The sequence below is a fragment of the Camelina sativa genome, chromosome 20 (assembly GCF_000633955.1).
Source record: "Camelina sativa cultivar DH55 chromosome 20, Cs, whole genome shotgun sequence".
Lineage (NCBI taxonomy): Eukaryota > Viridiplantae > Streptophyta > Magnoliopsida > Brassicales > Brassicaceae > Camelina > Camelina sativa.
This window is the reverse complement of record NC_025704.1, coordinates 610,466-635,808: the sequence shown is the minus strand read 5'-3', so window position 1 is coordinate 635,808 and position 25,343 is coordinate 610,466. Positions and strand designations below refer to the sequence as shown.

General features: G+C 35.6%; 7 protein-coding genes across 9 annotated transcripts; 2 read left to right on the top strand and 5 right to left on the bottom strand.

Moving 5' to 3' along the window:
• Nucleotides 1,686–4,176, top strand: LOC104768393 (probable serine/threonine-protein kinase NAK). 2 transcript variants are annotated; one of them, XM_010492346.2, is made up of 7 exons: nucleotides 1,686–1,788; nucleotides 1,948–2,041; nucleotides 2,477–2,784; nucleotides 2,890–3,025; nucleotides 3,117–3,259; nucleotides 3,347–3,470; nucleotides 3,554–4,176. In XM_010492346.2, exons 2-7 carry the CDS (start codon nucleotides 1,990–1,992, stop codon nucleotides 3,991–3,993), a joined length of 1,203 nt encoding a protein of 400 aa, XP_010490648.1. In that variant the 5' UTR covers nucleotides 1,686–1,788; nucleotides 1,948–1,989; the 3' UTR covers nucleotides 3,994–4,176. The 2 variants fall into 2 exon arrangements, with proteins under 2 accessions (XP_010490648.1, XP_010490647.1); XM_010492345.2 differs by having other exon boundaries at nucleotides 1,703–2,041.
• Nucleotides 4,131–5,192, bottom strand: LOC104768394 (trafficking protein particle complex subunit 4). Its single transcript, XM_010492347.2, has 3 exons — nucleotides 5,048–5,192; nucleotides 4,566–4,734; nucleotides 4,131–4,479 (listed from the first exon to the last, which is right to left on the bottom strand). Exons 1-3 carry the CDS (start codon nucleotides 5,105–5,107, stop codon nucleotides 4,283–4,285), a joined length of 426 nt encoding a protein of 141 aa, XP_010490649.1. The 5' UTR covers nucleotides 5,108–5,192; the 3' UTR covers nucleotides 4,131–4,282.
• On the top strand, nucleotides 5,405–7,439 carry LOC104768392 (ABC transporter I family member 20-like). Of its 2 annotated transcripts, none has more exons than XM_010492343.2 (6): nucleotides 5,405–5,645; nucleotides 5,737–5,870; nucleotides 6,013–6,162; nucleotides 6,390–6,485; nucleotides 6,633–6,785; nucleotides 6,877–7,439. In XM_010492343.2, the coding sequence occupies exons 1-6, from the start codon at nucleotides 5,471–5,473 to the stop codon at nucleotides 7,180–7,182; spliced, it is 1,014 nt and encodes a 337-aa protein (XP_010490645.1). In that variant the 5' UTR covers nucleotides 5,405–5,470; the 3' UTR covers nucleotides 7,183–7,439. The 2 variants fall into 2 exon arrangements, with proteins under 2 accessions (XP_010490645.1, XP_010490646.1); XM_010492344.2 differs by having other exon boundaries at nucleotides 5,407–5,645; nucleotides 6,043–6,162.
• Nucleotides 8,795–10,931, bottom strand: LOC104768391 (expansin-A9). Its single transcript, XM_010492341.1, has 3 exons — nucleotides 10,691–10,931; nucleotides 10,205–10,523; nucleotides 8,795–9,523 (listed from the first exon to the last, which is right to left on the bottom strand). The coding sequence occupies exons 1-3, from the start codon at nucleotides 10,836–10,838 to the stop codon at nucleotides 9,214–9,216; spliced, it is 777 nt and encodes a 258-aa protein (XP_010490643.1). The 5' UTR covers nucleotides 10,839–10,931; the 3' UTR covers nucleotides 8,795–9,213.
• On the bottom strand, nucleotides 14,755–19,430 carry LOC104768390 (ribonuclease II, chloroplastic/mitochondrial-like). Its single transcript, XM_010492340.1, has 15 exons — nucleotides 18,980–19,430; nucleotides 18,727–18,886; nucleotides 18,522–18,635; nucleotides 18,332–18,409; nucleotides 18,135–18,266; nucleotides 17,631–17,852; nucleotides 17,263–17,445; nucleotides 17,067–17,129; nucleotides 16,846–16,952; nucleotides 16,620–16,769; nucleotides 16,373–16,532; nucleotides 15,790–16,185; nucleotides 15,424–15,651; nucleotides 15,123–15,342; nucleotides 14,755–14,987 (listed from the first exon to the last, which is right to left on the bottom strand). Exons 1-14 carry the CDS (start codon nucleotides 19,285–19,287, stop codon nucleotides 15,223–15,225), a joined length of 2,421 nt encoding a protein of 806 aa, XP_010490642.1. The 5' UTR covers nucleotides 19,288–19,430; the 3' UTR covers nucleotides 14,755–14,987; nucleotides 15,123–15,222.
• Nucleotides 19,534–21,350, bottom strand: LOC104768389 (uncharacterized protein At5g02240). Its single transcript, XM_010492339.2, has 7 exons — nucleotides 21,239–21,350; nucleotides 20,737–21,008; nucleotides 20,616–20,652; nucleotides 20,409–20,506; nucleotides 20,237–20,298; nucleotides 19,879–20,002; nucleotides 19,534–19,762 (listed from the first exon to the last, which is right to left on the bottom strand). Exons 1-7 carry the CDS (start codon nucleotides 21,285–21,287, stop codon nucleotides 19,643–19,645), a joined length of 762 nt encoding a protein of 253 aa, XP_010490641.1. The 5' UTR covers nucleotides 21,288–21,350; the 3' UTR covers nucleotides 19,534–19,642.
• On the bottom strand, nucleotides 22,147–24,772 carry LOC104768387 (uncharacterized protein C24B11.05). The gene is made up of 8 exons (XM_010492338.2): nucleotides 24,650–24,772; nucleotides 23,651–23,714; nucleotides 23,501–23,566; nucleotides 23,319–23,416; nucleotides 23,105–23,230; nucleotides 22,729–22,998; nucleotides 22,573–22,638; nucleotides 22,147–22,454 (listed from the first exon to the last, which is right to left on the bottom strand). The coding sequence occupies exons 2-8, from the start codon at nucleotides 23,709–23,711 to the stop codon at nucleotides 22,299–22,301; spliced, it is 843 nt and encodes a 280-aa protein (XP_010490640.1). The 5' UTR covers nucleotides 23,712–23,714; nucleotides 24,650–24,772; the 3' UTR covers nucleotides 22,147–22,298.

Here is a 25,343-nt window from a genome sequence, read left to right as displayed (position 1 = left end):
GGGTTTCGGTGGGCTTTCTATTAAGCTTTTATTTTAAAGAGAAAGGTGTATGTTTGTTAAACAATTGGGAATCGAGACATTTTTTCGTGGAGAAGACATATATAATAATTATATTACATCTTACTATATTAATTAGGAAGTACAAATATGAAACTAAACTTAAAATGTGTAAAAAAATTACATTCAATTGCTATTAGAAAAATTTAATTAATTAATTAATTATTATTAATTATTAATAAATACAAAAAAATTGACATATCAAATTAAATTAAATCTACAAAAGTAAATAAAATCTATTTGAATCTAAACTAATTCATATTTGAAAAGAAAAATTATTATTAAAAAGTTAACAGTTAAGATTTTAAAAATATAATCGAATAAACTCTACAACTACAAATTTTATCAACATTTTTTACGAGCACGGATTAAATTTTTTATTAAAAATCTAATCGAAGAAAATCTATATCAGTTCCGCTCAACAGCTTAGATTTTTAAAATTAATAAATAAAATAATAACAAAATAATTTTTTATAAAATTTATCAAAAAAGTTCAGTCCGCGGTTTTTTGCGGGTTAGTTCTAGTTTAGAGGGTAAATAACTAGCAAGAGAAAAATAATAATAACGAGAATGGTAAATGACCGGTGTATAATCAATCAATAAAAAAATCAAAAGTCTTTAAAAAAAAAAATGTCTGGTTGCAAATAAGAAAGAAAAAAAAAAGTCAATAGATATGAAAAAATTTAAAAGTCTTTTAAAAAAATAGATATGAAGTCAAATTCAAGAATAATGATATAATAATTCAGGAAAATAACTATTTAATTGTATAAAGTATAAAATAATGAATATGAAATCATGCATTAAACTTAAAATAATTTTGCCCCAACAGTCATATATAAATTTCTGGAAATTAATTTACACACAAATATTATTAGACATCATCAACTACATTAGTGGGTGTTCACCAAAAAAAAAAAAACTATATTAGTGGGCCATGAATAAAAGTCAAGCCTGTTAATAGCTATTGGCTATTGCCATACAAGCCCATAATAGTTTATGGCTCAATATTTCAATATATTTCCCTGGGCCCATCTTGAAACAGAGACAATACGCATATGCTCTGTTCCTACTTCCTACTAATCTGATCACAAATCAAACTTATGTTCGGATCAAGTTAAACGACATATGCGTTTTACATCCATAAATTTTGAACTAATCATAGTCAAGTAAACTGATACTTCACTTTGGTAGCATATATGCAACCTCCACTATATATAATGAGTAGGAGTGTATGGACTATAGATCACAATCACACAAAACAAAACAAGGCTCCACTCAACCTTCACAAGTTCCCCACAAAAGACTATCTTCGCCGCCTACAACCACAAAACCAAACTAGGTAACTTCAAAATCTAGGTAACTGAATATAAAATCTTTATTGAAAGTTTATCTAGTTTCTTCTTCTTTTGGAAAACCGTTAAGGAAAACATAAGAATGCAATATTTTGTTTAATAACAATATTAAGGTATCTAATTGTCCTCGTGGATAGGGAGGGATGTTGAATTTTAAAGGAAAAGTCAACAAGTCAACGATGAACAGAGAAGGATGAGGAAGAAGACAAAGTCCAATAGGGCGTACCCACCAAAAGGTCCAAAGCAGCAGAGAGAGAAAGAGAGAGGAAAGAGCTAAAACCAAAAAAAAATAAACATCTTTCTCACTAGTTTTCATTTTCAACTTAAGCTAGTAGTTTCATTATTCTCACAAAAGACTTTTCTCAAGAGAGAACAAAAGGTTAGGCTTTTGATTATTATTAGCCAGCTCAATCTATCTTTCCTCTCTAGGAATTTTTCGTTTTCGCTCCATTTTGTACGCCTTGGAACTGGGTTTTTGTGTTTACACTCATAAAGGTCTCATCTTTTTTTTTTGTTTCTTCTGCTCTTTAAATCGAAGATTATTGAGCCGAGTGAGTGAGTTGGTTTCTTTTGAGTCTTGATGGGAGGTTGTTTCAGCAATCGGATCAAAACAGATATTGCTTCCAGTACATGTGAGTCCTTGGTCAAATTTCATATCTTTATTGTTTATTCAATATGAGAGAAGGTGATTGATATATCTTGTGTGTGGTTCTTTCACACTTGCTTAGTCTTTGATTGAAGTAGATTTGTTTTTATAGATTTAATGAAGTTCTTGTTCATAATTGAAGATAATATGTTGCCATTATTAGTAAGAAGAAGAGTTGAATCTATGGGACTTGCAGTGTCGGCTAAGTTGAATTGAGTGTCACTTTATTCTCTCTAAAAAGTAAAAAGCTTTGTCTTTTTGGAATCTAAACCATAGATATGAGCTTTTTTCAGATTGGGAGACCTCTAAAAGGCTAAAATTAGCTTCATCAACCTTTCTTTCTAGAATTAGAATCTAGATGCAATGGCGTGTGAGGTTTCTTTTTTTGTGTTTGAATGTTCTGAAAGAAGTATTTTTGTAGGGCTAAGTTCGAAATTCTTGAGTAGAGATGGGAGCAAGGGATCGTCGAATACTTCCTTCTCTCATATGCCTCGAACAGAAGGCGAGATTTTGCAAAATGCTAATCTGAAGAACTTTAGCCTCAGTGAACTAAAATCTGCAACTAGGAACTTCAGGCCTGACAGTGTAGTTGGTGAAGGTGGATTTGGTTGTGTTTTCAAAGGCTGGATTGATGAGGCTTCCTTAGCTCCCTCTAAACCGGGGACCGGTATTGTTATTGCTGTGAAAAGACTTAACCAAGAAGGGCTTCAAGGTCACCGAGAATGGCTGGTTAGTTACATTTCTCAAGTTAACCCTTTTTGTTATCTGACAAGGCCCCATTTCAAGATTGTTGAAGAACTTTGTCTTCTTCTTTTTTTCAACTATGAACAACAGGCTGAGATCAATTACTTAGGTAAGCTGGATCATCCTAACCTTGTGAAACTGATTGGATACTGCTTGGAAGAGGAGCACAGGCTTCTTGTTTACGAGTTTATGACTCGTGGTAGTCTTGAGAATCACTTATTCAGAAGTAAGTTCAAATATCTTCAAAGAGAATGAAGCTCATGGACGAACTACTTATGCACAATGATTAATCTTTCTTTTTTCTTTTCTCAAAACAGGAGGAACATTCTATCAGCCACTTTCATGGAGCACGCGGGTTAGAATGGCTCAGGGTGCAGCTAGAGGACTTGCTTTTCTTCACAATGCTCAACCGCAAGTTATATACCGAGACTTCAAAGCATCAAACATATTGCTAGATGCGGTATGACATATGATTAACGCTTTGTGTAGCTTTGGTTTTGGATGCAACTAGAGAAGTTTATCTTTACTGTATCTGTGTAATCTGCAGAACTACAATGCAAAGCTTTCGGATTTCGGTTTGGCTAGAGATGGTCCAATGGGTGATAATAGCCATGTCTCTACCAGAGTCATGGGAACTCAGGGATACGCTGCTCCAGAATATCTAGCCACAGGTATACTTAATTTGAGTATTCTCTCTGTGACTGTGATCAATGAAGAGAACTTCGATTCTGATGTTTCTGTCAAATTTTGAAAGGTCATTTATCGGCGAAGAGCGATGTGTACAGTTTCGGGGTTGTGTTACTGGAGTTGTTGTCAGGAAGAAGAGCAATCGACAAGAACCAACCAGTAGGAGAACACAATCTAGTGGATTGGGCAAAACCTTACTTACTAAACAAAAGAAGACTTCTCAGAGTGATGGATCCTCGTCTCCAAGGTCAATACTCGCTTACCCGAGCATCGAAAATTGCAGGTCTTGCACTCGAGTGTTTATCCATAGATGCCAAGAGCAGACCGACCATGAGCGAAATCGTCAAGAAACTGGAAGAACATCAAATCCAAAAGGAGGTACCAAAAGAGCAGCAGAATCCTCAAATCAGCATTGACAACAACAGTAACAACAGCAACAAGATTGACAACAACAGCAACAAATCTCCACAAGCTGTGAATTATCCTAGGCCTTCAATTATGATATGAACAAGGTGTGATTTTTACCAGGGGGTTTAGTGTTGTATAGACTCTTTACCATCTATCTGTTCTGTTTAGGTAGTATCCCGTTTGGTAGTAACAAAAGAGTCTCCTCTTTATTATCCCAATTTCCTGGCAATGTAAGGGAGAGAACGAAACTTGATAGTTGTAAACTTAGATTCTCTTACAACGTTCAGATGTTACCACATACAAAATGTCATCAGAAAAAGAAACCCACAAAAAAAAAAAAAAAACCAAGAAGGGAGGTGAGATCCCCAGGAGAAAAGCAATATCTTGATCATCGTCCTAACAAAGCAACACGATCAGACTGTACAGCTTGAGTAAGGTTGATGTCGAAAAGCTCGCAACGGATAGGCATTTCAATCTCATAGAAAGGATTCTTCAAGACATAGTCAGTGTAGAGTTCATAAATGTATCTAAGGAGGCTCTCCATGTGAGGAGTCCCAGGTTCACAAACCACAAAGAACTTAGTTCCTAAAAAAAGCAGAATCAACATAAGACAAAGCAATTGTGATGATGATGATAGCTTGCAAGTGACGATGGATATTATTATTATTTACCAGGGAGAGACTGGAAACAATGTAAATCAAAAGTGTCGGCTTCAAGAAGCTCAATGCCAGTACAGCCATTAACAGGTGAAAGCTGCTGAGATATGGCGTGCATTGAATGCCATAAACTAGCTACTCTCAAGCTATCATTCGTATCCATTCTTCCCTTTGTTCCACAATCCTGAATTTTCCCAATATCCACCAAATACACACAGAACAGATCAAATATCAAATCCAAACACATAGTCTCTGAGTTAAGTTTTGTCAATTTCAGAGAACCAAATCAGAGCTTAAAAACAAAAAAAGTCCAATTCTTTAGCAGAGCTATGCACAAACCCTAGAGTAATACCTAAATCAGTGCAACTTCTAAACCTAGTGATGTCCAATTTTGGTCTCTCCATACAACAAACTCGATGAATCAGGCGCAACTAAACATCAAATTAGTTCGGCGTAAGCTTCAATACATCTACGAGATCGAAGACAAGAGATCGTACCTTATAAAATATCAAACCACCAGATTTGTTGATTATGTAAAGACTGTAAATCGCTGCCATTTTTCTCCGATAAAGCTTCAACGATCCAACCCGAGAAATCGACGAAGACGACGAAGAAAGAAAGAACAGTACAGTCAGATCTCTTAATTAAGAAAATCAAATAATTATTCCGTGAAACGGCATCGTTTCATATCAATGGTTTCTCCTCGAGCCACGTCGCCTATTTAAAACAAACGACGTCGTCATGTGAAAAAATTAGCGTCTCTTAAAGCGCCACGTGAGCTAAATTTCAAAGTATTCACCAAAAACGGTGTCGGTTTCAATAACTTTTGTTCACCAACTACCAAAAAAACGTTCTGAAGAAAAAAGTATAAGTAAAAGCAGAAGAGAGAAGAGTAAGGGGAAGAAGACAAGTAACTAAAAATGGCGGTGACGGAAGAAGAGAAGCGAAACGCAACGGTTGAGATCTCCGGGTTACGTTTCACGTATCCTGGAATCGACGGTCATCCACCTCCGGGATCGAAACCACTTATAGAAGATTTCTCAATCACGCTCAATTCAAGCGATCGTTGTCTCCTCGTCGGATCTAATGGCGCCGGTATGTCACCATTTGTTTATTTGTCTCTTTAGCTTGAAATGTGCGTGTATTTGGATCTGAATTTGATGGAATCGTTGATTGGGGAATTCAGGGAAAACAACGATTCTGAAGATATTGGGAGGAAAACATATGGTGGAGCCTCACATGGTTAGGGTTCTGGGTCGCTCCGCGTTTCACGATACCGGATTGACATCTTCTGGTGATCTCTGCTATCTCGGTGGAGAGGTTCGTAATGAATCCTGAGCTCTGATTTGGATTGTTCAATTCCGGATTTTGTAGAGCCTAAGAATCAAGAACTAATTGTTTTTGCCTTAGTTCAATTTGTGTGTGTTTTAATGTACGTACTCATGTCCTTACTGTTCACTAGAGAACATTGTTTTCCTCTCTTTTTTTCCAGTGGAGGCGTGATGTTGCATTTGCAGGATTTGAAGTTCCGATTCAAATGGATATTTCAGCGGAGAAAATGATATTTGGAGTGGCTGGTATTGATCCTAAGAGAAGAGATGAGTTGATCAAGGTGAGTGTATGCCATCATCTTCACTCATTTGTTCTTTGTGAATTCCAACTTTAACATGAAATCAACTGGATTATGGTTTGAGCTTCGATCTTTGTCACATACCCAACAATTAAACGTCACAAGTATCATTACTCTATATTGTACAATGTGGATTGAAGTTACTTGCTTTTACATCAAATGCATGTGATGCTCTAACTTTCGGTTTGTTCTAATCGACTGTTGGTTAGGTGTTGGATATTGATATCTCATGGAGATTGCACAAGGTATCAGATGGCCAAAGAAGACGTGTCCAGATTTGTATGGGACTCCTCAAGCCATTCAAGGTAAACCTAAACTTTGTCTCCAAACGTACTTAGTTTAGAAGAAGAAACGGTCTGATGGTTTTGAATGGACTAAGATTATATCTGGATCTTATTATTAAACATGCTTTAACAGTTTATCTGAATCTGATTTTGTTGAATTATCTTTAGGTTCTCCTATTAGATGAAATAACTGTTGACCTTGACGTACTCGCAAGAGCCGACCTTTTGCAATTTCTAAGAAAGGAATGTGATGAACGAGGAGCAACCATAATCTACGCGACTCATATATTTGATGGCCTAGAGGATTGGCCAACACACATTGTAATATAAACCACACCGTCTCTTTTTCTCTGTTTTTTTGCTCCTCTGCTACAGAATAACAAAACTCATAACATATAATCTGCCATTGTAGGTGTATGTCGCTAACGGGAAATTGCAGCTAGCATTGCCAATGGAGAAAGTGAAGGAGACGAGCAAGAAGTCACTGATGAGAACAGTTGAGGCTTGGCTCAGGAAAGAAAGAGATGAAGAGAGGAAGAGAAGAAAAGAGAGGAAAGCAAATGGGCTTCCGGAATTTGAATCACGGGCTGAAGAAAGCCGTGTGACCGGTGATCCAGCACGAATGCTTAACAATGGCTGGGCTGCTGGGAGACTTCACTCTACGGTTAAAGGCGGTGAGGATAATTTCGTCTTAAGCTCAAACAGAGTTCTAAGATAAGTTATGCAAGGGAAAGGCAGACTCCATTGGAGCAGCAGAGAATAATCAATTTTTTTTTGTTTTTGTTTTTGTTTTTGTTTTTAACCACGAATGATATTTGCTTCTTCTGTTACTGTATAACCTATTGGGTTCTCTGGAATATGAATTTATATAATTTTAAAAATTTGTAATGTGAGTGTCTGAGTGATCAATATAGACTGTAAAATTGTAAGAAGACTCGAGAGACTGTAAAAGTTCATCACAGTGTCTTAGGCTCTTAGCTGATTTTTGTTTCTCAAATGTTTGGTTTCTGAAGAACATACCAGGTTATATAATATACATGAAGAGAAGTGTCGAGTGACTATCTAATCTGAACGAAATCATTACTCTATATTTTTTCTTTGCTCATGAGTCGTATATCAACATTTCGTATCATAATAATCAGTATCTTTCCTTTGTTTTTTTTTAAAAAAAAAAAAAAAAAAAAAAAAAAAAAAAAAAAAAANTGCCCCAACAAACAGATAAGAAAGAAGTCACAGTTGAAGTCATCTGTAATTTTCTTATGTTCGTCTATTGTTTTTGTTCTGTTGTGCCGAAAAAAATATGCTCTTACGGTGGAGATAATATTAGGATTTATGCTCTCCACCATCTTTAATCTTTCTATCTTATTTTGCTCTTTTTGCAAAAAGTATCCATTGATTTCGTCATTTTTATTCAACATTCATTTAGGTAAACCGACCAAATAGACAGCCCACCATATTACATATTCTCTATTATTTCGTTTTTTTTTTTACATTTTCATTTTAGGATATTTTTTTCAGTCTTGTTTCTAAACAGATGTGAATTAGTGTCTGGCTGCTTAAAGGAAATTGAAAACCAAAAAAGAAAAAAAAAAAACACTTCTGAAATATTATTCGGATTCATATTGTTGGCCACAGTTGAGATTTGAGAATCGAGATGAAGATTAATCGATCTCGACCAGCCACATACAACCACCCGCACTATTTTTTTGGTACAATTTGTGATTCTCACGCAATGGACAATGATAGGCCGATCGTGATTTTGTGATTCGTAAAAAAAACTTTGCAAAAGAGACTATGCAGTTTACATTTGCACAAGATAAGGTTCTTTCAAATCTTATTCAATATCCTACATTACCTTTTTTCCATATATGTTTTCTCTAATAAATTTGTGATCGCAGGTTGGCACATGATGATGGTGTAATGCATTTACATCACATCACATGAATTCTATTCTCCTTCGTACATCACCTCTCACGTAAGTACATACTAATATACGTATGGTACACCGTATATCACGGAACTCTGGACCGTATAAATCTGTAGGTTCCTTGCGTATATGTTTGACTGATCTCAGTGTATAGCGACGTTATATATAGATATACTGCATGCATCGATTAAACTCGACTTTTATATATAGATATGGATGATACTCAAATTCAAAACAAGCATGAATGCATGATGTTTAATTTATTTTCAAAGCCTTCTTAAAATTTTATATACAAAGGTATAGTCCGAACGAGTTATTTGTCTTGCATTAACGTTTTGCTTGTTTTGTGAACTACCCACCAGGCCACCCACATGTATAGTAAAATTAAATTAACGTAACAAAATAGCCAATTATTTATTTATATAAATCGAAGATCCATGTTATCTTCATTATAATATATATATGTATATACTTTAATACAATCAGAACGTAAAAGAGAGCTGCGGGCTACATTTATCTTTATCCCAACCCTTTCTTTTTGCAGCCGCTTCAGCGCCTCTACATACCAAACAAGACACAACACACCAAACAAAACAAATAAAAAAACAACAACAACAACACAACCTCCTAATCTTTAAATTAAAAGCCTAACTTCCAAACCAAGCAATCCCAATACTTTCCCTGAGAAAATAAGGGAAAAATGGTAAAACCCCAATTTCAAATCGTAATCTAAATCAAAGACACGTAAATATATATATATGATTATTAAAAAAAAAAGCTTCAATATCTTCCGCGAGGTGAATCTTTTTATTTTTCGAGAAATCAGACGCGGAAATTCTTGCCAGAGTAAGTCTGACCAAATTGCCAGTTACTTGGAGCAACGTTGTTGGAGGTGGAGCTTCTTCCATCGGAGGTTTTGACTCGGAAAGAAAGAGATTGGCCGACAAGAACAGCGTTGGATTGCCAGTTTTGTCCCCAGTTCCGGCTCAGATCTAACCACTGTGTGTTGGTTCCTTTCACACTCACCTTCCTGACATCTCCTGCTCCGGCTACGTTAGTGACAAGCACCAAGTTGAAGAACTTGAATCCGTTGATTGTGAATCTTATACCTCCCTTCTTCCTACATGGAATCCTGCAACACCCAAAAATAATAAAATATAGTTAGTAAGTTACATATGAAAGATGTATTACTTATTTACTTAATCACAACAACTTGGTTTTACAAACTTAGTTACTTTTGAATATATTTTTATTAGTTTTACGTGACTTCATGGAAGGAAGTGAATTTATTATACAGTACGTTGTTGTGACCCGAATTGGTTTTGGGTTACGTTGATGAGCCGGCAAATGTATGGGGTGGAGTGAGTAAGTGTCGGTCCTTTGATCTTGGCTGAGTTTCAAGATTTTTTTACCCGGATCTTAATAACCGACCCCAGTTAAAAGGGTGTATTGGTAATTTGAGATTGAAAAGTTAGATTTAGGTTCGTTGGTTTTAAATGTTATGGCTTTAAAAGAGACTAAAAGACAGAAAAAAAAAAACACTTTTTCATGTTTGGTTCCCGAGAAAAAATAAAAGAAAAAAGGAAGCAACTTTCTTGGGAAATCAAAGTGGAATAAAGAATAGAGTGAACATGCGAGAAGGCTCTGAAAAATCTTCAGGCTCACAGATTCTTAGATTCGGGGATCCTCCTTCTAACTATCTTTGACTGAGCAACATTAGGCGGTTTCATAGGATCGGTCTCGAAATAATAAAGTGTTTTCTAAGTTTTAGGCGTTAAAAAGGTTAAAACAGAGTATAGAGAGATGAAGTTACCTGCGGTAAGAGACGGGGACGATACCAGCCTTATACTTAGCGATGGAAAGAAACATAGGCATAGCGAGATCAAAGTGCTCACGAGGAGGGTTACACCAACCACCATTGTCGCTAGCTTGAGCGAAGTTTGGAGGGCAGAAATTAGTAGCAGTGATAAGGATCGATGGGTTTCCGGGAAGGCACCATCCTGGATCATTGACACACTTAAGCTCAAAGCAAGAGCCACAGCTTAATCCATTGTTGAATAAAGCAGTGCTTAAAGCCGCCGTGTTCACACCGTAACCTTGGCTATACAAATTCCCATACCCACACGCACCTCCTGCAATATTATTATTTTTTAGTCAGTGAATAGTGTCGTAACATTTATTAGTAACAAATTTGTCTTAAAGAACGTAACTTTTTTTAGTGATCTATAGCATTTTGGAGATCTTAGTACAATTAAGCTTTGATTCAAAACAGAGGAGGCGAGAGAGAGAGAGAGTGTACCCATAGTGCCAGAAGCATCAGCTTCGCCGTAGAAGGTGGCGTGAGCGTTAGTCCAGGGACCACCGTTGTAAACTCCGGGGATTTTGGCGTTCACTGTGAAGGCAGTAACCACCATAACCGCCATTAATGTTAGTACTTTAGCCGCCATTATCTTTAGTACGGAGAAAAGTTTGGTTTTTTGGTTTTGTGGAAGAGAGAGAGACAGAGATGAGAAGAGGAACTGTGAGATGGAGAGGGGAGGTGGGAAGGCTACTTATGGAGGGAGAGTGGGAAGCCTTTGTAAACAACTTTACGGCTTTATTTTAATTATTCTTTCTAATTTTAACTTAACTTACTTTTTTATTATATATACATAAAAACAGTTTGGCTGTAATTTATGAAGTAAAAAAAAAAAAACAATAGTGTAATTTACTCAATTCCCCCTCTTGGATCTAAGTATATATTTCTATTATATTCCACCGAATTCGCAAGATTGCATATCAAAATGTTTTTTATTTTTTGTTTTATTAACATCTCATATCAAAATATTCAATCACGAATTGAATACTTCAGTTTTATTTAACATTTTAGTTTTTCTTTGTCGGAAAAAATAATAATAATAACTTAAAAGTTAGTTATTTCAATAATTTAATTTTTGCTAATATGTTTGTTATTCCAAATTCGATTCTTAAAAAAAAAAAAATTACGGAAAACTATAAATTAAGAAAAGATAAATATCCAATCTTTTGGTACTTATTCTCCAAAAAGACTGCAAAAGAACAACTGAACATTTGTTTCTGACTTTCTGTAAAGCAATAAAAGATCTTCTCTAGACTTACTTTTTTTTTGTTTTTCATCAAAAATTTTCATAATATTTAATTATTCGCGTTTAGGTTCTTAAATTTATCAGAAAAGTGAATAAATAATCCTAAAACAAAGAAAAAACAGAAGAACAGAAGAAAATAAAACAAAGAAAAAACAGAACAAAAATTACATCAAACAAAATATACATACAGGGGTAAAAAGTAATATAATCAGGTCTCTTGTTAAAAGTAAAAAAAAACTATAGGCCTCTATCAGTCGGCCCAGATAAAGATGCGTCTTGACCCAGTAACTAACCCTTCCGGTGGCTTTGTTGATTAACGTCTTGCTGCTATCTAAGAGAACCACGCGCATATGATGCGAGTTATAGTTACGCTCTCAAAACTCACGGCCGAAATTGTAGTCTTTGGCCTCTTTGGGAATCGTAGCGCCTAGTAGGGGGAAGGGGCGTCACATTGACTTTAACTGATAACTAATTTAACTCTAAAAAGTGATAATATGACGAATTCGCAATTAACAAAACTTCTCGAATTTATAGTATGTTTTCTAATATTACAATCGTATGAAATTGACATTCATTATTGTTTTCAACTGTACTCCCACCTTATATAAAATCAGATTTTTCTTTTTAATCTTGTGTTAGTATGACGAACCAGTGAAAATATAAGATACTAATACCGAATCATCTGTTTGTTTTTTGTACCTAAAATTGTTAATATATATATATATATATATCAAAACTTAAATGCAACATTGTTTGTTTATTCAATGTTAGCAGCTCAGTTAATAAAAATATTTTTGTGTATATATAAGCCAAATAGATAGCAAACGCACGTGGACCTCACATGGGCACCTCATGCATTTTTTTTTTCTTTGGTCAAATATTGCGAGTTGTGGGTTGTGGCCAATTAGAAATCCCCACATGAACCAAAAAAACCCTCCGATCCGATCCAGTTCATATGCTTATATTTCACATAAATTTTGAAATTATTGAGTAGTTAGTTATATAGAACAAAGATAAATGCATGGTTACAAATACTATTTGATAACGGGAATGAAATCCCTTTACACACTAAAACGTTCTTAGTACGTATTATATATACTAATTACTAATAAAGTATATCATATTCATATGATATGATAAGCTTTTATATATATTTATATATATGTGACATATATACACAAATGGGAGAGCGTCCGTATAAGAACACGGAAAATACGGCAATAACATTAAAACAGAACCATGCGTCGATGCAGTTGGGCCTCAACTGATTGCGGAGGGCCATCGTCACGTTTTACCACATATATACATACCTCTATGCATATATAATTGCGTACGCCATCTTTATGGAGTAAGATACTACTACTACTACTATATACGTGGGTTAGAAAAACCACATGAATAAATGTGTGTCTTGATTTTTGGGGAAAATGTATGTGTGGTTTAATCGTTTGTCAAAAAAAGAAGTGTTATTGAACGAAATGTAACGTACAACTGATAACTGAAACTAATCTTTAACAGTATCTCAACTCTCAACCTACGAGATTTGTATAGTAGAACTTATAATCTATTTTATTAGTATATAGACTTACATTATGATAACTGTTTATAAAATATTCGACCACTATATCCATGTGGCTTCATTTATTGCCACTATTTTACAATTCTTTAAATCCTATAAATAATTGATATCAAGGTGCGTAAGCCATTTCCCTTAGAGCTACCACATTTATATACTAGTATTATTTCGTTAATACTACGTTACGTACACCATAAATGTTTTCACACTCTTGTTGGGGTTTTCTCGATTTTACATATAGTAGCATTTCTCTAATTTCATTGTTTACACATAAATCGTCTGTAATTTTGGACGTAACTAAAACAAGAAGTCAACAAAAGTCAGAGATTAATTAATTTCAAGTAAAATTCCAAGAGGCACATGTGATTGTTTCCAAGAATGTTCACCCTAGAACTAATCATTTATGGCATTAGCCGACAATTTATTGTAAAAATTTACCACATGCGAGTTGTTTTTCTAATCGATGTTGTTAATCAAGTATATTTATCAGTATGTTTACGTAAGTAATACTAGTAGCTTAATGAGAAATTAGTAACGATAAAATAATGCATGTGCAATTAATACTATTTGTTAGGGTAGTTTTAGAAGCAAACAAATCCTTAGATCTCACTTCGTCCGTACCACTTGACATAGAGAGCACTAACTTAGTGTTTCCCGATGTATAATCGAAACCGTCAAATTACTTCTTCTTGTTTATACTCATTTCCTAGTTTGGGGTATACGTTTCATTAATCATATAGAAAATTACAAATTGTAGATTCACTTTGGTTCTAGTTGACATACATCTCGTTGGTTTACTTGGTTATATAGTATATAGATTCACTTTGAATATCTTTTGTTCTGTCAATTAGCATAGCCGACGTTCAAACTGCATGAGTGAAATAAAGTATCGAGTTTATAAAGTTGATGATACATGCATAACTATTCTGTCGTAAAATATCAAATTAATTAGCAACTAGTCGGTGACTGGTATTGATGGTTAGGAAAACATAATGTAAGGAACATAGTAACATGAAAATATTCTTTAAAATGTGTGTGTTGCTTCACATTTAATTTTGATTGATACGCTCATCTTCTAACGATCGACGTACACTTTCAGCATTTGACTTTTTTTTGTTTCTTTTTTTTTTTCCACCGCAACTAAAAACTCTTGGTACGGTTTTGACTTTTTAAACAACGTTCGAATTCTTTTTCTTTGTTATTATTCAACAAAAATATTATACAATCTCAAATTATCATTAGCTTACAGGTAAACTATGAATTAGATATACTAGACGAGTAGACGTGGAGAAAGAGAAGCTACCATCTCTTTTGGTTCAATCATTAGCATGTAAAATCGAGGAGATTCGAGATAGTATTTGCATAAAGTCATTGCAAATAGGAAGAAAACGCAAACTGTTTTTTTGGTCAAGCCATATGGTGGGTGCTTGGAGATATATTTCCACATCCTAAATAGTATGTAACAACAAGCTTAACCACTAATTAAGGATTATATTTTAGGAGGTATTATAATACTTTCAATCTATAGATATTATACCTTAAGCCTAGAGTTAAGGGCTCAATAATGTGAATTCCATATGAGTATATCTGACCTAGCTTAATCTTCAAGCCACACAATTGGAAGTAACGAGCAATTTTAAGATCTTAATATATCAAGTGGATACTTTTCTCAAGGCCTTCGAGTGTTGTTTCAGAGATTAGATCGATCAAATTCAACATTGAAATTGTATATTCACATTCCCATTTTTTTCCATGTGCTCTACAGAACAAAAGCAAGTTTCCTATATTGACCGATAATAACAACGTGATGTAAAACTGTATGAACCCTATAAACTACCTACCATATTACCATGAGCTCAACTCGTAAACCAGATCATAGCTCGAGCCACCATTGGCTGCGTCCATCAGCAAGTTTCCTTATCACCAAAAGAGCAAACAAATGTCTATGACTTTAATTCATCGATTTCATATATATATATGGAGGCTTAGGATGAAGAAACAAAAAACTTCTCTATCAGCGCCAAGTTAAAATATGAGTAAAGATTAGTTACCTCTTGCAAACACAAGCTCTCTATCAGTTTCAGGTCTCTCCATATTTAGAGAAACTTGAGTTTTGATGAATTTCCTGGGAACTATGTGATTTTAGATTCGTCAGATAATCTCTTTGAAAAGAATAAGATCGTCGCGGGGATGAGCTTCTTCTACTCGAACTTGGATTTCATCTCCCACTTGTTTTCCTTCTGACACCCACGCAGTTGCTTGAAAACCCACCTGGAAACATTTTTACCAGTGATTCAACTTCCTTTAAACAGCTTATTATGAGAAAATATTCTGGTGGTATTAAACAATTACCTCAACCAACAAAAGGGAAGCAATCCGGTCTTTGACAAATCTCAAGATCAATGCAGTGTACTTTTTACCCTTTTCTTGTCTTCTGAGAAACTCTATTACCCAATAGCGGAGACCGCTGTTTGAGAGTTTTCTTACCGCTTTGCTTTGCATGTTTACGGATGCTGCTATACCTTCTAACTCACCAGCCGAGAAAGGAAAATTGTCACCTCCTCGAAGAAAAGCCTTAATCTGTAATTCAAACGACATGCTTGCCAAATTATTGAAGTGGTTAATGTTCAAATGAAGGATAAGGCAGAAATCACAATTCACAAGTACGTGTACTGAATTCACCTCACTGATAACCAAATAGATGGTAAAAAGGTCTACCTGGTAGTGTGCAGTAAGATCCATGTATCGACGAATGGGAGATGTGAACTGAACGTACCCAGGAATTCCAAGCACTCCATGTCGAACAGGACATCTAAAATTCATTTCTGCAGCACGCATTACCTTGACAAGGGATGACGAACGTACGGGTCCTTCTGGAAGATGCGCAAATGCAGATACATCAATATTTGACTGTGGCTGTCCTCTATATGGCAATGGAATATTATGCTGAGACCCAAACGTTGCTATAACTTCCCCACAAAGAATCATCATTTCAAAGACAAGTCTCATCGCTCGTTCTGCCTGATTTTCTACATAGAGATTTATCAAAGGTTCTGGATCCTCAGGATTCACCACTTTGATACGAGTTTCTAGTGTAGTTGTGTCCACTGCACCCTGTGTGAGCCCACGAAAAAGCAGGTGTGTTACAAACAAAAAGCAGAATCGAGCAAGAACCTTAATGCTCAAAGAAGCCTCTATTGAACTTTTCACGTTGAAAATTTTAGAGATGATAAAACCATTAGCACAACTATGTTTTATATGATACGAGTTTGATAACAGACCACAGAAAACTCAGACCAACCTGTTCACTGCGCCATTGAGAGCGAATGAAAGCTGCCTCGGACAGCAATCTCAGTTCAGCTTCTTCTTCTAGGTTCAAGTGAAGCAGCTCCGAAGCACTTTCATATGTCAACATATAGGTCGGTCTGATGATAGAGTTATCTACTGAATATTCTGCAATACTGTAGCAGGGAGTTGTAAAGTAATTTTAAAGTTCACAGCATACGGAAGATTGGAACTAGAGAGAAGAGCAATGATTATTGAGTTACCAGCCATCAGGATGCAGGACAACGGACACAGAGACAGCATTGCAGTTTTCTCCTTGTCTTAAACTCATTCCTTCCATGGCAAGTTTCTCAGGAAACATTGGATAAGTAGCCGTAGGCAGAAAGACAGAAGTTCCCCTTCTCCTTGCCTCTCTGGAGCACATATTAATAAGTCAGAGTGCCCAAAAAGTTTGCTCCTATAGTGATCAGACACATGCATCGAACTTACCTGTCCACCTTACTCCCAGGTGTAACATATCTAGCAGGATCGGCAACATGTATCCAGATCTTTATCCGTCCGTCCTGCAATCTTATTGCACTGAGGGCATCGTCAAGCTGCAGAAATTCCATAGACCGAAAAGAATACTCACAGTTAAATGAGATAGCAATAAGACTTAATTTTCAAACCTACACCTTGCAGAAAAATATAGGAGACTTGAAAGCATTTACCTCATCAGCCTCATCAACATCAATAGCATAAACCTTCAAGTGTGTGAGATCAATCCTCCTAACCTAAAAAAAGTCTGAGAAAGTAAGCATTCTGAACCTCAGGGAACGATTGTGGCAAGAATTTACTAAAGCGCAAGCGCGAAAATAAATATCTTCATATAAACACAATTATCCAAAAGCATGGCAAAGTGCTCACCGCATCAACATCAGATGATTCTGAGAGAAGAACTTCAGCAGCTTTAATGATAGCTTCTGAGTGGTGGGTTGGGAGATTCAGCTTAAGCAGATCAAGATTGACATGTACAGGAAAATATCCAATATCTATGAGAAGATTTAGTGCCGAGACCGATGTTTTCTGTAACCCCATGGATTTTAAGATCTGCCATAAATCAAAAACAAAAAAACATATGATGATAAACAAAAATTGACAGCTCGCAACAACAAAACAGTTAAAAAACGAACAGAAGACATAATAAGAGAATATTCTTTCAACGATTTCGTTTCACATCCACATAGTAACAGCTGAAGAGATATTATCACAGAAGAAATATATGGCTGACTCACCGTTCCGGCCAATTTCCGCTGGTCAGTGCTTGCCCATGCATCAATAGCAAAAGCTTCAAGTGAGCCAATCTTATCTTGCAATTTATCATCAGCTAGCCATGAAGATTTGGGGGGCTTGGCGTGACTAGGCGCCTTCTTGGCAGACTTCAACAATTGAATAAACTCCTGAAACTCTTTCTCGTCTGCCTCCTTCACGCGTTGCCTTCGTAAAAGCTCTTCCACCTATCATCATGAGAGAAATGTCTTCAGGAAAAATCATGTCAAGCAATAGAAGAGTCCAAACTTGCACAATCAAGTTCTCTTTGCATTAATCACATATCATCAAGCCTAATAATAGCATCACCTAACAAGCTATGTTCTCCAAGTACTGTTACAAATTCATTACTTCATGATTTCACAGATTTGTTGAGTAAAATGCAGCAAAATAGCTACAGAGAACACCCTTCTAGTGACATAGATCACCTAACCTAAAAGCGAACACAGGGAAAAATGCAGAAGAAATACCTGTTCAGTTGGCCGGGGACTATATATTGATCGAGAACCTTTTGACTCTAAGACAGAGAAGTAAATCTCGTCTTGTGATAGCAAAAAATGAGCACAATAGCTTTCAAGAGAATCTGAGCGACCATATATCATCTGCAAATTTAAAAGCATTATCAAACCACAGGCTCAACCGTTAAATTAACTCAAACATGTAGTACCTCTGCTAACTCTTCTGGGGTCACAGGTTTGTTCTTCTCAAGTAACTCCATCCAAGCAAACTCAAGCAGTTGGGGATCCTGCATCCAAAATAATAAGTAGAAGCTCATTCATAGGTAACATCACAACTTTATCTTAGACTAGAAGTCCTAGAAAAAACAATTCTAAAACTTTTACAATGTCATTACGTACCAAATTCTCCTGAGCCCTTTGGAGAAAATCAGTAAGTCCTGTATGATCAAAATTATAAACACCCGGGACGATGTACGTAATTTGCTGCGGTTTGATGGAACAAGTAACACCGTTCTGTACCATTAAAGTTTCTAAGTCTTAGCAATCTGCAAGCACTGCACCAAAACTATAGCATGAATATGAGTACTAAACTTTCGAGTGAAACCTGATCAAAGACCATCCAGTTCTTTTTGCCATCACGTCTATGAGAAACTGCCAACAAGACCCTGTCTGCGTCCTTCTTAAACTCCAGAAGCAAACCCGCCTCTAGTTCCTGGTTCACTAGCTTATCCTCCAGAACCTCTCCATAGCTTGTTAATTTCACCCTACAGGTTCACCTAATTAAACAATGAACAACCCACTCCAACCAAAAACAAAGCACTAAAGCAAGAAAAATCTTCGAGAATACTGAAACGTACTTAACACTGGCACGAACTCTTAATCGGCTTCGCTTACGCCTGTTGATGGATTCGAGCTCTTCGGAAACACTTTCGACTAGACTATGAATGCAAGACGAACAGCTCGTAGCATCACCACCTCCATTATTCCCGAGAAACCGCCTCTTCACGCGGATTAATGGAAAATCTAACCCTAATTTTGAGAATTCACGGAGATGAGACGCTCTAAGGCGCTGAATACGGTGGTGAAATAAGGAGACGGGAGGACCGCCGCAGGAAGTAGCGGCTCGAATGATGGAGCAACCATTGATTGCCCTCACCGACATCATCGTTGCTTCGGTTGAAGAAGAAGCCACCGAACGATGAAGAGGCAGAAAAAAATCCGAACGATATCGGAAGTGAGCAAATCGCTCTCTTACTCTGTGTTCTTGTGGCGATAGAAAAGGCAAATGAAGCGGGTGATAGAAACAAGAAATTCTAAGTTCTGCCCTGTATTTTTAATAAATCATCAAACGTTGTCCATATTTTTAAATTTTATCTATTCAGACCCAACAATTTTTCTACGAATTTTTAGATAACGTACTTAATATTATGGGCCTCTTTCAAATTGACCCCAGAGATTTTATTGTTGAAGGTTTGATACATAATGTCTCAAATGTTCTCATTCGTAACAAGGATAAGGATCTAAAAACGAGACGTGACTTGAGAGAAGAGAGCCTTGAAGTCTTTGGTTGGAGTACTGGTTCCCTCTGGCTTTGAGCCAAGATCGAAAGCTTTGTTCTTGGCTTCCTCGAATAGCAATGCCTGTACTTGTATAGAAGAAATATCAAGATCAGAAAATAATAATTACATAAAAAGATTTGAAGAACTCGAAGGGAGGATGTGAATTTGATTAATAAAATAAAGGCAGGTGAGTAGACCTGAATGCAGACTTCTGCAACATCAGCCCTAGGGACAGTTTTTGTGTTTGTCTCAAGAAGCTCATCGTCTTTACCAACTAGCAGCTCTCGTGCACCTCCTTCCTTATCTAGAAGTCCTCCAGCTCTAAGTTCACAAACAAAACAAAGTTTGGAGTAAACAAGAACATATATAATCAAGAAAGAGCATGCTCAAGAATATTAAGAAAACCACGGAAATAAAAAAGCTTGATTGCTTATCAGGACAACAATGTAGCTGAAATGTTTTTAAACTACAGAATTTGAGGTGAATTTCAATGTGGTAGTAGTATATAAAGGATCTTGTTGTTAAAATAGAAGCATTTTAAAGAATTTGGTTAACCTGATTATGGTGTAAGGAGTTCCAGAATCAGCAAGGTACTGCTCAGCTTTTCTTTTCCAAACCTGAATCGATATAAGGTAGCTAAATTTGAGCCACAGAAGCCAAGTGTTGCCCGCCATATAAGAAACCAAACTCAATTTGAAAAAGGAAAGACATAGAAATTTTCACCAACCAGTATATTCCCATTTCCAAGTTTGTTCAAAGGATGATCCGGATTGGTTCCACCCATTGACCCGACCACGACAATGTGCTTAACACCAGCAACCTTGGCTGCTCACAGAAGCACACCAAATTAAGCACTTTAACCCTTGAACAAGACAAATGCAAGAAAGCACACAAGACACTAGAGCAAACGAATTGGAAAGAAATGTCCACCTACCTGCATCTATTTGATTCTTCTGGCCAATCCAATCAACCTACACAAAATCAAAACGTGTTAAACTGCAATGAATTCAAGGTGAAGTTCGAAGGAAAAATTTTAAGATGTTCATTGTAATTACTTGTTCAGGATACTGTCCATCTTCGAAGATGAACTCAGGTCTTCCACCTTTTGTGGGATCAAAACCAGGTTTCATTTTAGGCACAGCGCTAGTGAGAATCACAAGCGCATCGATCCCTTGAACCGCAGGTTTAACGCTCTCAGCAACTGTTATATCCCCAATGAAAACATCATCTCCTCCTCCAATTTTCTCTTTTCCATCAGCAGTTCTAACTAAACCCCTCGCTACAAACTTATCTGAACTCTCCTTCAGCTTCTTATACACAATCTGGCCTATCAAATTCCATGAATAACAAACCACAAAAAAATTTCATCACATGAACAAACTCCAAATAACAACTAAGAAGAGAGTCGCATGTTCGAATCGTAAGCCATAACCTTACTAAACCCTAGAACTCTATATAATCTCCTATATGGATTACGCAATTTTTCTCAATAAACCTAACAGGACGAAAAGCAAACTAAAATCAAAATCGAAAGCAACGAAGTAAAGCAGTGATTACCTGTTCGTCCACTAGCGCCGGTTACGAGAACGGTGGGAAGATTCGCCATTGTAGAAGTTTGAGAACGCTTAAGATTTTTTTTGTAAACGTAAATATCTCTGTGAAAGCCATTAAAAGAGAGAAAAAGTTATGGAAAGAAGAATCAGTGTGTGAGCAGAGAGCATTCATGACCGTCAGATTGTAATAGTTGTTTGTTGGTGAGGACAACACGCGTCGGTTTATGATAGGTTAATGACTGACACTCGTGTTAATCTCTCTGGGCCCGTGGCGATACATATCTTGTTCAGTTAATGGGCCAGATTTTTTATTTATGACAATCTTAGCAATTTGAATTTGTAACTACTTCCCGTTTTGCATAAACAAGTCGCCAAAGAAACGACATGCTTTTCTCAGGTCAATGTTCTTTTTTATGCAAAACTCTTTTTCATTAATTAAAAAAATTATTGACTTTTTTTTTTTTTTGTTCTGTTTCGAAACAACTGTAATTGTCATGTCAAGTCTGTCATGAGATATTTCAAAAAAAATGATATAAAATAAAATACTTATATACTACTCATCAGCCATTTCAACTAATGAAATTGTGAAGTATCAACTTTTTATAGCATATGCTGGAAAGTATATAGTATATATCTGTTTATTACATATTTTTATAATGCAATGTATGATGATATTCTGTGATTTTCGAAGATATTATAAACTAAAAGTTAGGCCAAAGCAAAAAAAACAAGATCAAATTTTCAGTTAATCAGATATTACAAAATGAAAGTTTCGGGTTATATATGTAACACTAAACTTAAAAAAAATAGTAAAAAGATATGGTGAGATCTTATTGATTTAACGTATTTTAAAGATTATACGTATATGATACTGGGTAGATATTTTAATTTTGATTTCTCTTGTATAAACTAGATGGAAATAATTTACTCACTTTTTATTTAATTTTATAAACATAAGTCGAGAGAAGAAACAAAAAAACAAAAATGACATTACGTCATTTAAAAAAAAAAAAAAAACTGAAAATGACAGTGGTGGAAATTTAGGTACAAAGGCGAAAACACTCCTAAGCTGTAACAGATGTCTCAACAGCGACTTTGCCGGAATATCCAACATCCGGCGACTTCATGTCGGTTTCCCATAACTCCGGTATCGCCTCTTTCAGGTTGTGAATGCTTTCCAAAGCGTAATCTGCTCCTTTGACTTTGTTTGATTTACCAACCTGAAAACAACAACAAGCTCCATAGTCAATTTCAAACCCCTTAATTAATATTAAACAAAACTATCAGAACTGCTTAATTAAATTTGATTTCGGTTAGGTTAAACCAATATTGGCGTACCAGAACAGTGTGAAGTCCAACGCGTTTTCCAGCTTGTACGTTTCGGACACTGTCCTCAAAGAACAGCTGCGACGACAAATAAATATAAAAAACTTTAGTCGTTTGTCCACGTTTTTAATAAATAGTAGTAATGATTAAAAATCCGGTTAGCTATACCGTTCGGTTAGGATCAATATTAGCGATTTCTAGAGCTTTCTCAATAGCAGATTCAGACGGTTTACACACAACAGGAGTTTTGGGAAGTGAGCTGACCGGTTCAGACCGGTGGAAGTGTCCAACGATATCAAAAATCTCGGGATTTTTAGACGCATCGATTTTGTGCATCTGGTTAAGCGTTTCGAAACATATGATTCCTTCGAAACAATCCTCTAATCCCAACCTCTTCAACGCCTTGGCCGCGTGAACTCTGTCCGCGTTCGTAAAGATCTGATTACGTGAATAAAAAAATGTTTATTAGTTTTCTATTCAAACTATAGTATAGTGTATCGTATCAAACTATATAAAAAAAAAAAAATGTGAATGCGACACGTACGACTTTGCGGAGAGGGAGGCTAAGCAAGAGGCTGCGAATAACAGGGTCGGGTTTTATGTTGTCGTACGTTAAACGACCGTGGACGAAGCTGTGGTACTCATCGTAGTCAAATTCATATCCGATCGCCTAGAGAACAAGAACATGTTATTACAAAATTGTGATTAAAAAAAAAAAATGTAAATGAGAAAGCCTAGGGATGATGTCGATCACATACCCTAAGACCGGCCATTGTTGTTCCATAGTTCTTGTAGAGATGATCCGACAATTCGACGATTTTGTCCTTGGCTATACCGAGTTTCTCGACCATATAATCTATTAAACCGGAAAATAACATTTTCAGGAATGAAGTGTTTGTTAATCAATAAATCGATTGAGAGAGAAGAGGATATGATTTACCTTTGATGTTATTTCCACATTCTCTTGCGATTCCGCTGCTGAGAGGGTAAAGAGTATCGTCCAAATCTAAAGAGAATTGTGATAAACCGGTCAGGAAACTATTCGTATAATGAAAAGTATTTGGTTTATTCCGGTTAATTAAGTACGTACCGAACAAGAGACAGTCGTATTTCTGCGACGTTGCAAGCCCGTACCGGTTCTCAAACTCCATTTTCTGAAACAATTTGATTGGATGATCAGAGACACAAATTTTTTTGATAGTTTTAAAAAGGATGTTAATTCTGAATCACAGAGATTTTTTGCATGGATAATAATGACCGATTTGGATTTTTTCAGATCAGATTTGTACTTTTGAGATTGAAAAAAAACAGAAATAATTATGTGTAATGAATGGACAAAAGTTGCTTATGTCCCAAGAAAGTGGGGATAAGATTTTTTTTTTAAAAACGTGAACTGAGAGATTCAGCGAATTGCAACCACTGATTGAGAGTCCTCCTAATAATATTATTAGTACTACGTATACAGACAAAACATATAAACATACATGTATTAATACGTATCGTATTGTATGTAACACGTGTGTGGACAACGAAAATTAACTGGTGTACTATTATGTATAAACCCAATATTTAGCAACTAAAGATAAGATTGATCTTTGTCAAAGAAAGAAGAAGATAAATTGGTTGCGCAGTACGACTGGATTTGGCTAATTAATGGAGTAATTTTGACCATTTTAAACCCGGTTTTAACCGTGATTTGACCATTGTTTGACTTCTTTGACTTAAAATAGCTATGATCGGTTATGGATCCCGGTTAAATGTTTGGTTTGAGAGCTAAAAATATATTTTAACTTTGAAGTAATTCTATCTTTTAAGTAACTAACACGGCTTCAAACAAAATTTTACAACCTTTAGTTGAACCAAATCAAGTTTAGTTTTCAAATTATACCATCACGAACAAAAATTAGATAAATGTACGGAAAATTAGTGAATTTGCGACGATGAGATTAGCGGTGGTTTTTGTTTTAATAAATGCAAAATTTAGAGAAGAAAAATAAAAAAGCAAAAAAAAACCGGGATGGAGGTCGTAAACGTAACGAAGAAACGAAATGGCGTCGAAGGAGACTTTAGTAATCTGTTTATAAATTACCTTTAAGCCTTTAAACAGAACTGCGAATGAAGAAGACAGCTAGAGGAAAGAGCAGCAGAGAGTAGTATATGCTAAGAGAGAGAGAGAGATAAGTGGTGGGGGGGAGGGATAAAGAGAGGCAACGAAGGGGTTTATATAGCAAACTCTCTCTGGCTCTTTTCGATCATTAAAAGCTATATTTGCTTTTTTTATTTAATTGTATTTTCTCGTCCTAATAAGTCCTAACTACTTTTTTTTTTAATTGAAATCCGCGTGTTTTCTAAGTTCTAACGTACAAGTCAAATTAAGAAGGTGACTACGCTATAGCTTCTTATTTCGTGCTAATATATACGATACGATCATCGATTGCTATAATTTCGAGGAATATCATGTACTATATATAGTCTATATGCATGATTGTTTCGTAGAAAGAAATATATGAGGTCACAGTTCATTAATTTTTGGAAATTTGATTTTTTTTTTTTTTTTTTTGGGTTTATGATATGACGTGTAAATAGAGAGAAACATATTGTCTGAAATTTATTTAAATTTAAACCTCCTTATAAATTATTTTCTACGTTTTTAATAAATTATTTAAACCTCTTATAAATTATTTTCTTCATATTTTTTAAAAAAAATTTAATTTTATAAACCTCTTTATAATTTTTTCACGTATTACCTAGAAAAAAAGTGTTCTAGAAAGAGAACGATCAAG

Bases quoted from the DNA above. Each gene is read 5' to 3' on its own strand.
- LOC104768390 (XM_010492340.1), bottom strand. From the start codon at position 19,287: ATGATGTCGGTGAGGGCAATCAATGGTTGCTCCATCATTCGAGCCGCT. The intron at 18,267-18,331 runs GTACTACATGTT...TTAAATTTGCAG, and splicing joins CCCCAGAAGAGTTAGCAGAG to ATGATATATGGTCGCTCAGA. The intron at 17,446-17,630 runs GTGAGTCAGCCA...GATTTATGGCAG, and splicing joins AGCGGAAATTGGCCGGAACG to ATCTTAAAATCCATGGGGTT.
- LOC104768389 (XM_010492339.2), bottom strand. From the start codon at position 21,287: ATGGCGAATCTTCCCACCGTTCTCGTAACCGGCGCTAGTGGACGAACA. The intron at 20,653-20,736 runs GTAATTACAATG...GATTTTGTGTAG, and splicing joins ATGGACAGTATCCTGAACAA to GTTGATTGGATTGGCCAGAA. The intron at 19,763-19,878 runs GTCTACTCACCT...ATACAAGTACAG, and splicing joins TTGCAGAAGTCTGCATTCAG to GCATTGCTATTCGAGGAAGC.
- LOC104768394 (XM_010492347.2), bottom strand. From the start codon at position 5,107: ATGGCAGCGATTTACAGTCTTTACATAATCAACAAATCTGGTGGTTTG. The intron at 4,735-5,047 runs GTACGATCTCTT...GGGAAAATTCAG, and splicing joins GTGGTTTGATATTTTATAAG to GATTGTGGAACAAAGGGAAG. The intron at 4,480-4,565 runs GTAAATAATAAT...TGCTTTTTTTAG, and splicing joins TTGTTTCCAGTCTCTCCCTG to GAACTAAGTTCTTTGTGGTT.
- LOC104768392 (XM_010492343.2), top strand. From the start codon at position 5,471: ATGGCGGTGACGGAAGAAGAGAAGCGAAACGCAACGGTTGAGATCTCC. The intron at 5,871-6,012 runs GTTCGTAATGAA...ACTGTTCACTAG, and splicing joins TCTGCTATCTCGGTGGAGAG to AGAACATTGTTTTCCTCTCT. The intron at 6,486-6,632 runs GTAAACCTAAAC...AATTATCTTTAG, and splicing joins GACTCCTCAAGCCATTCAAG to GTTCTCCTATTAGATGAAAT.
- LOC104768387 (XM_010492338.2), bottom strand. From the start codon at position 23,711: ATGGAGTTTGAGAACCGGTACGGGCTTGCAACGTCGCAGAAATACGAC. The intron at 23,417-23,500 runs GTAAATCATATC...CCGGTTTAATAG, and splicing joins ATGTGGAAATAACATCAAAG to ATTATATGGTCGAGAAACTC. The intron at 22,999-23,104 runs GTACGTGTCGCA...TCACGTAATCAG, and splicing joins GCCTCCCTCTCCGCAAAGTC to ATCTTTACGAACGCGGACAG.
- LOC104768391 (XM_010492341.1), bottom strand. From the start codon at position 10,838: ATGGCGGCTAAAGTACTAACATTAATGGCGGTTATGGTGGTTACTGCC. The intron at 10,524-10,690 runs GTACACTCTCTC...ATAATATTGCAG, and splicing joins TGATGCTTCTGGCACTATGG to GAGGTGCGTGTGGGTATGGG. The intron at 9,524-10,204 runs GTAACTTCATCT...TGGGTGTTGCAG, and splicing joins GTCCCCGTCTCTTACCGCAG to GATTCCATGTAGGAAGAAGG.
- LOC104768393 (XM_010492346.2), top strand. From the start codon at position 1,990: ATGGGAGGTTGTTTCAGCAATCGGATCAAAACAGATATTGCTTCCAGT. The intron at 3,026-3,116 runs GTAAGTTCAAAT...TTCTCAAAACAG, and splicing joins TGAGAATCACTTATTCAGAA to GAGGAACATTCTATCAGCCA. The intron at 3,471-3,553 runs GTATACTTAATT...AAATTTTGAAAG, and splicing joins TCCAGAATATCTAGCCACAG to GTCATTTATCGGCGAAGAGC.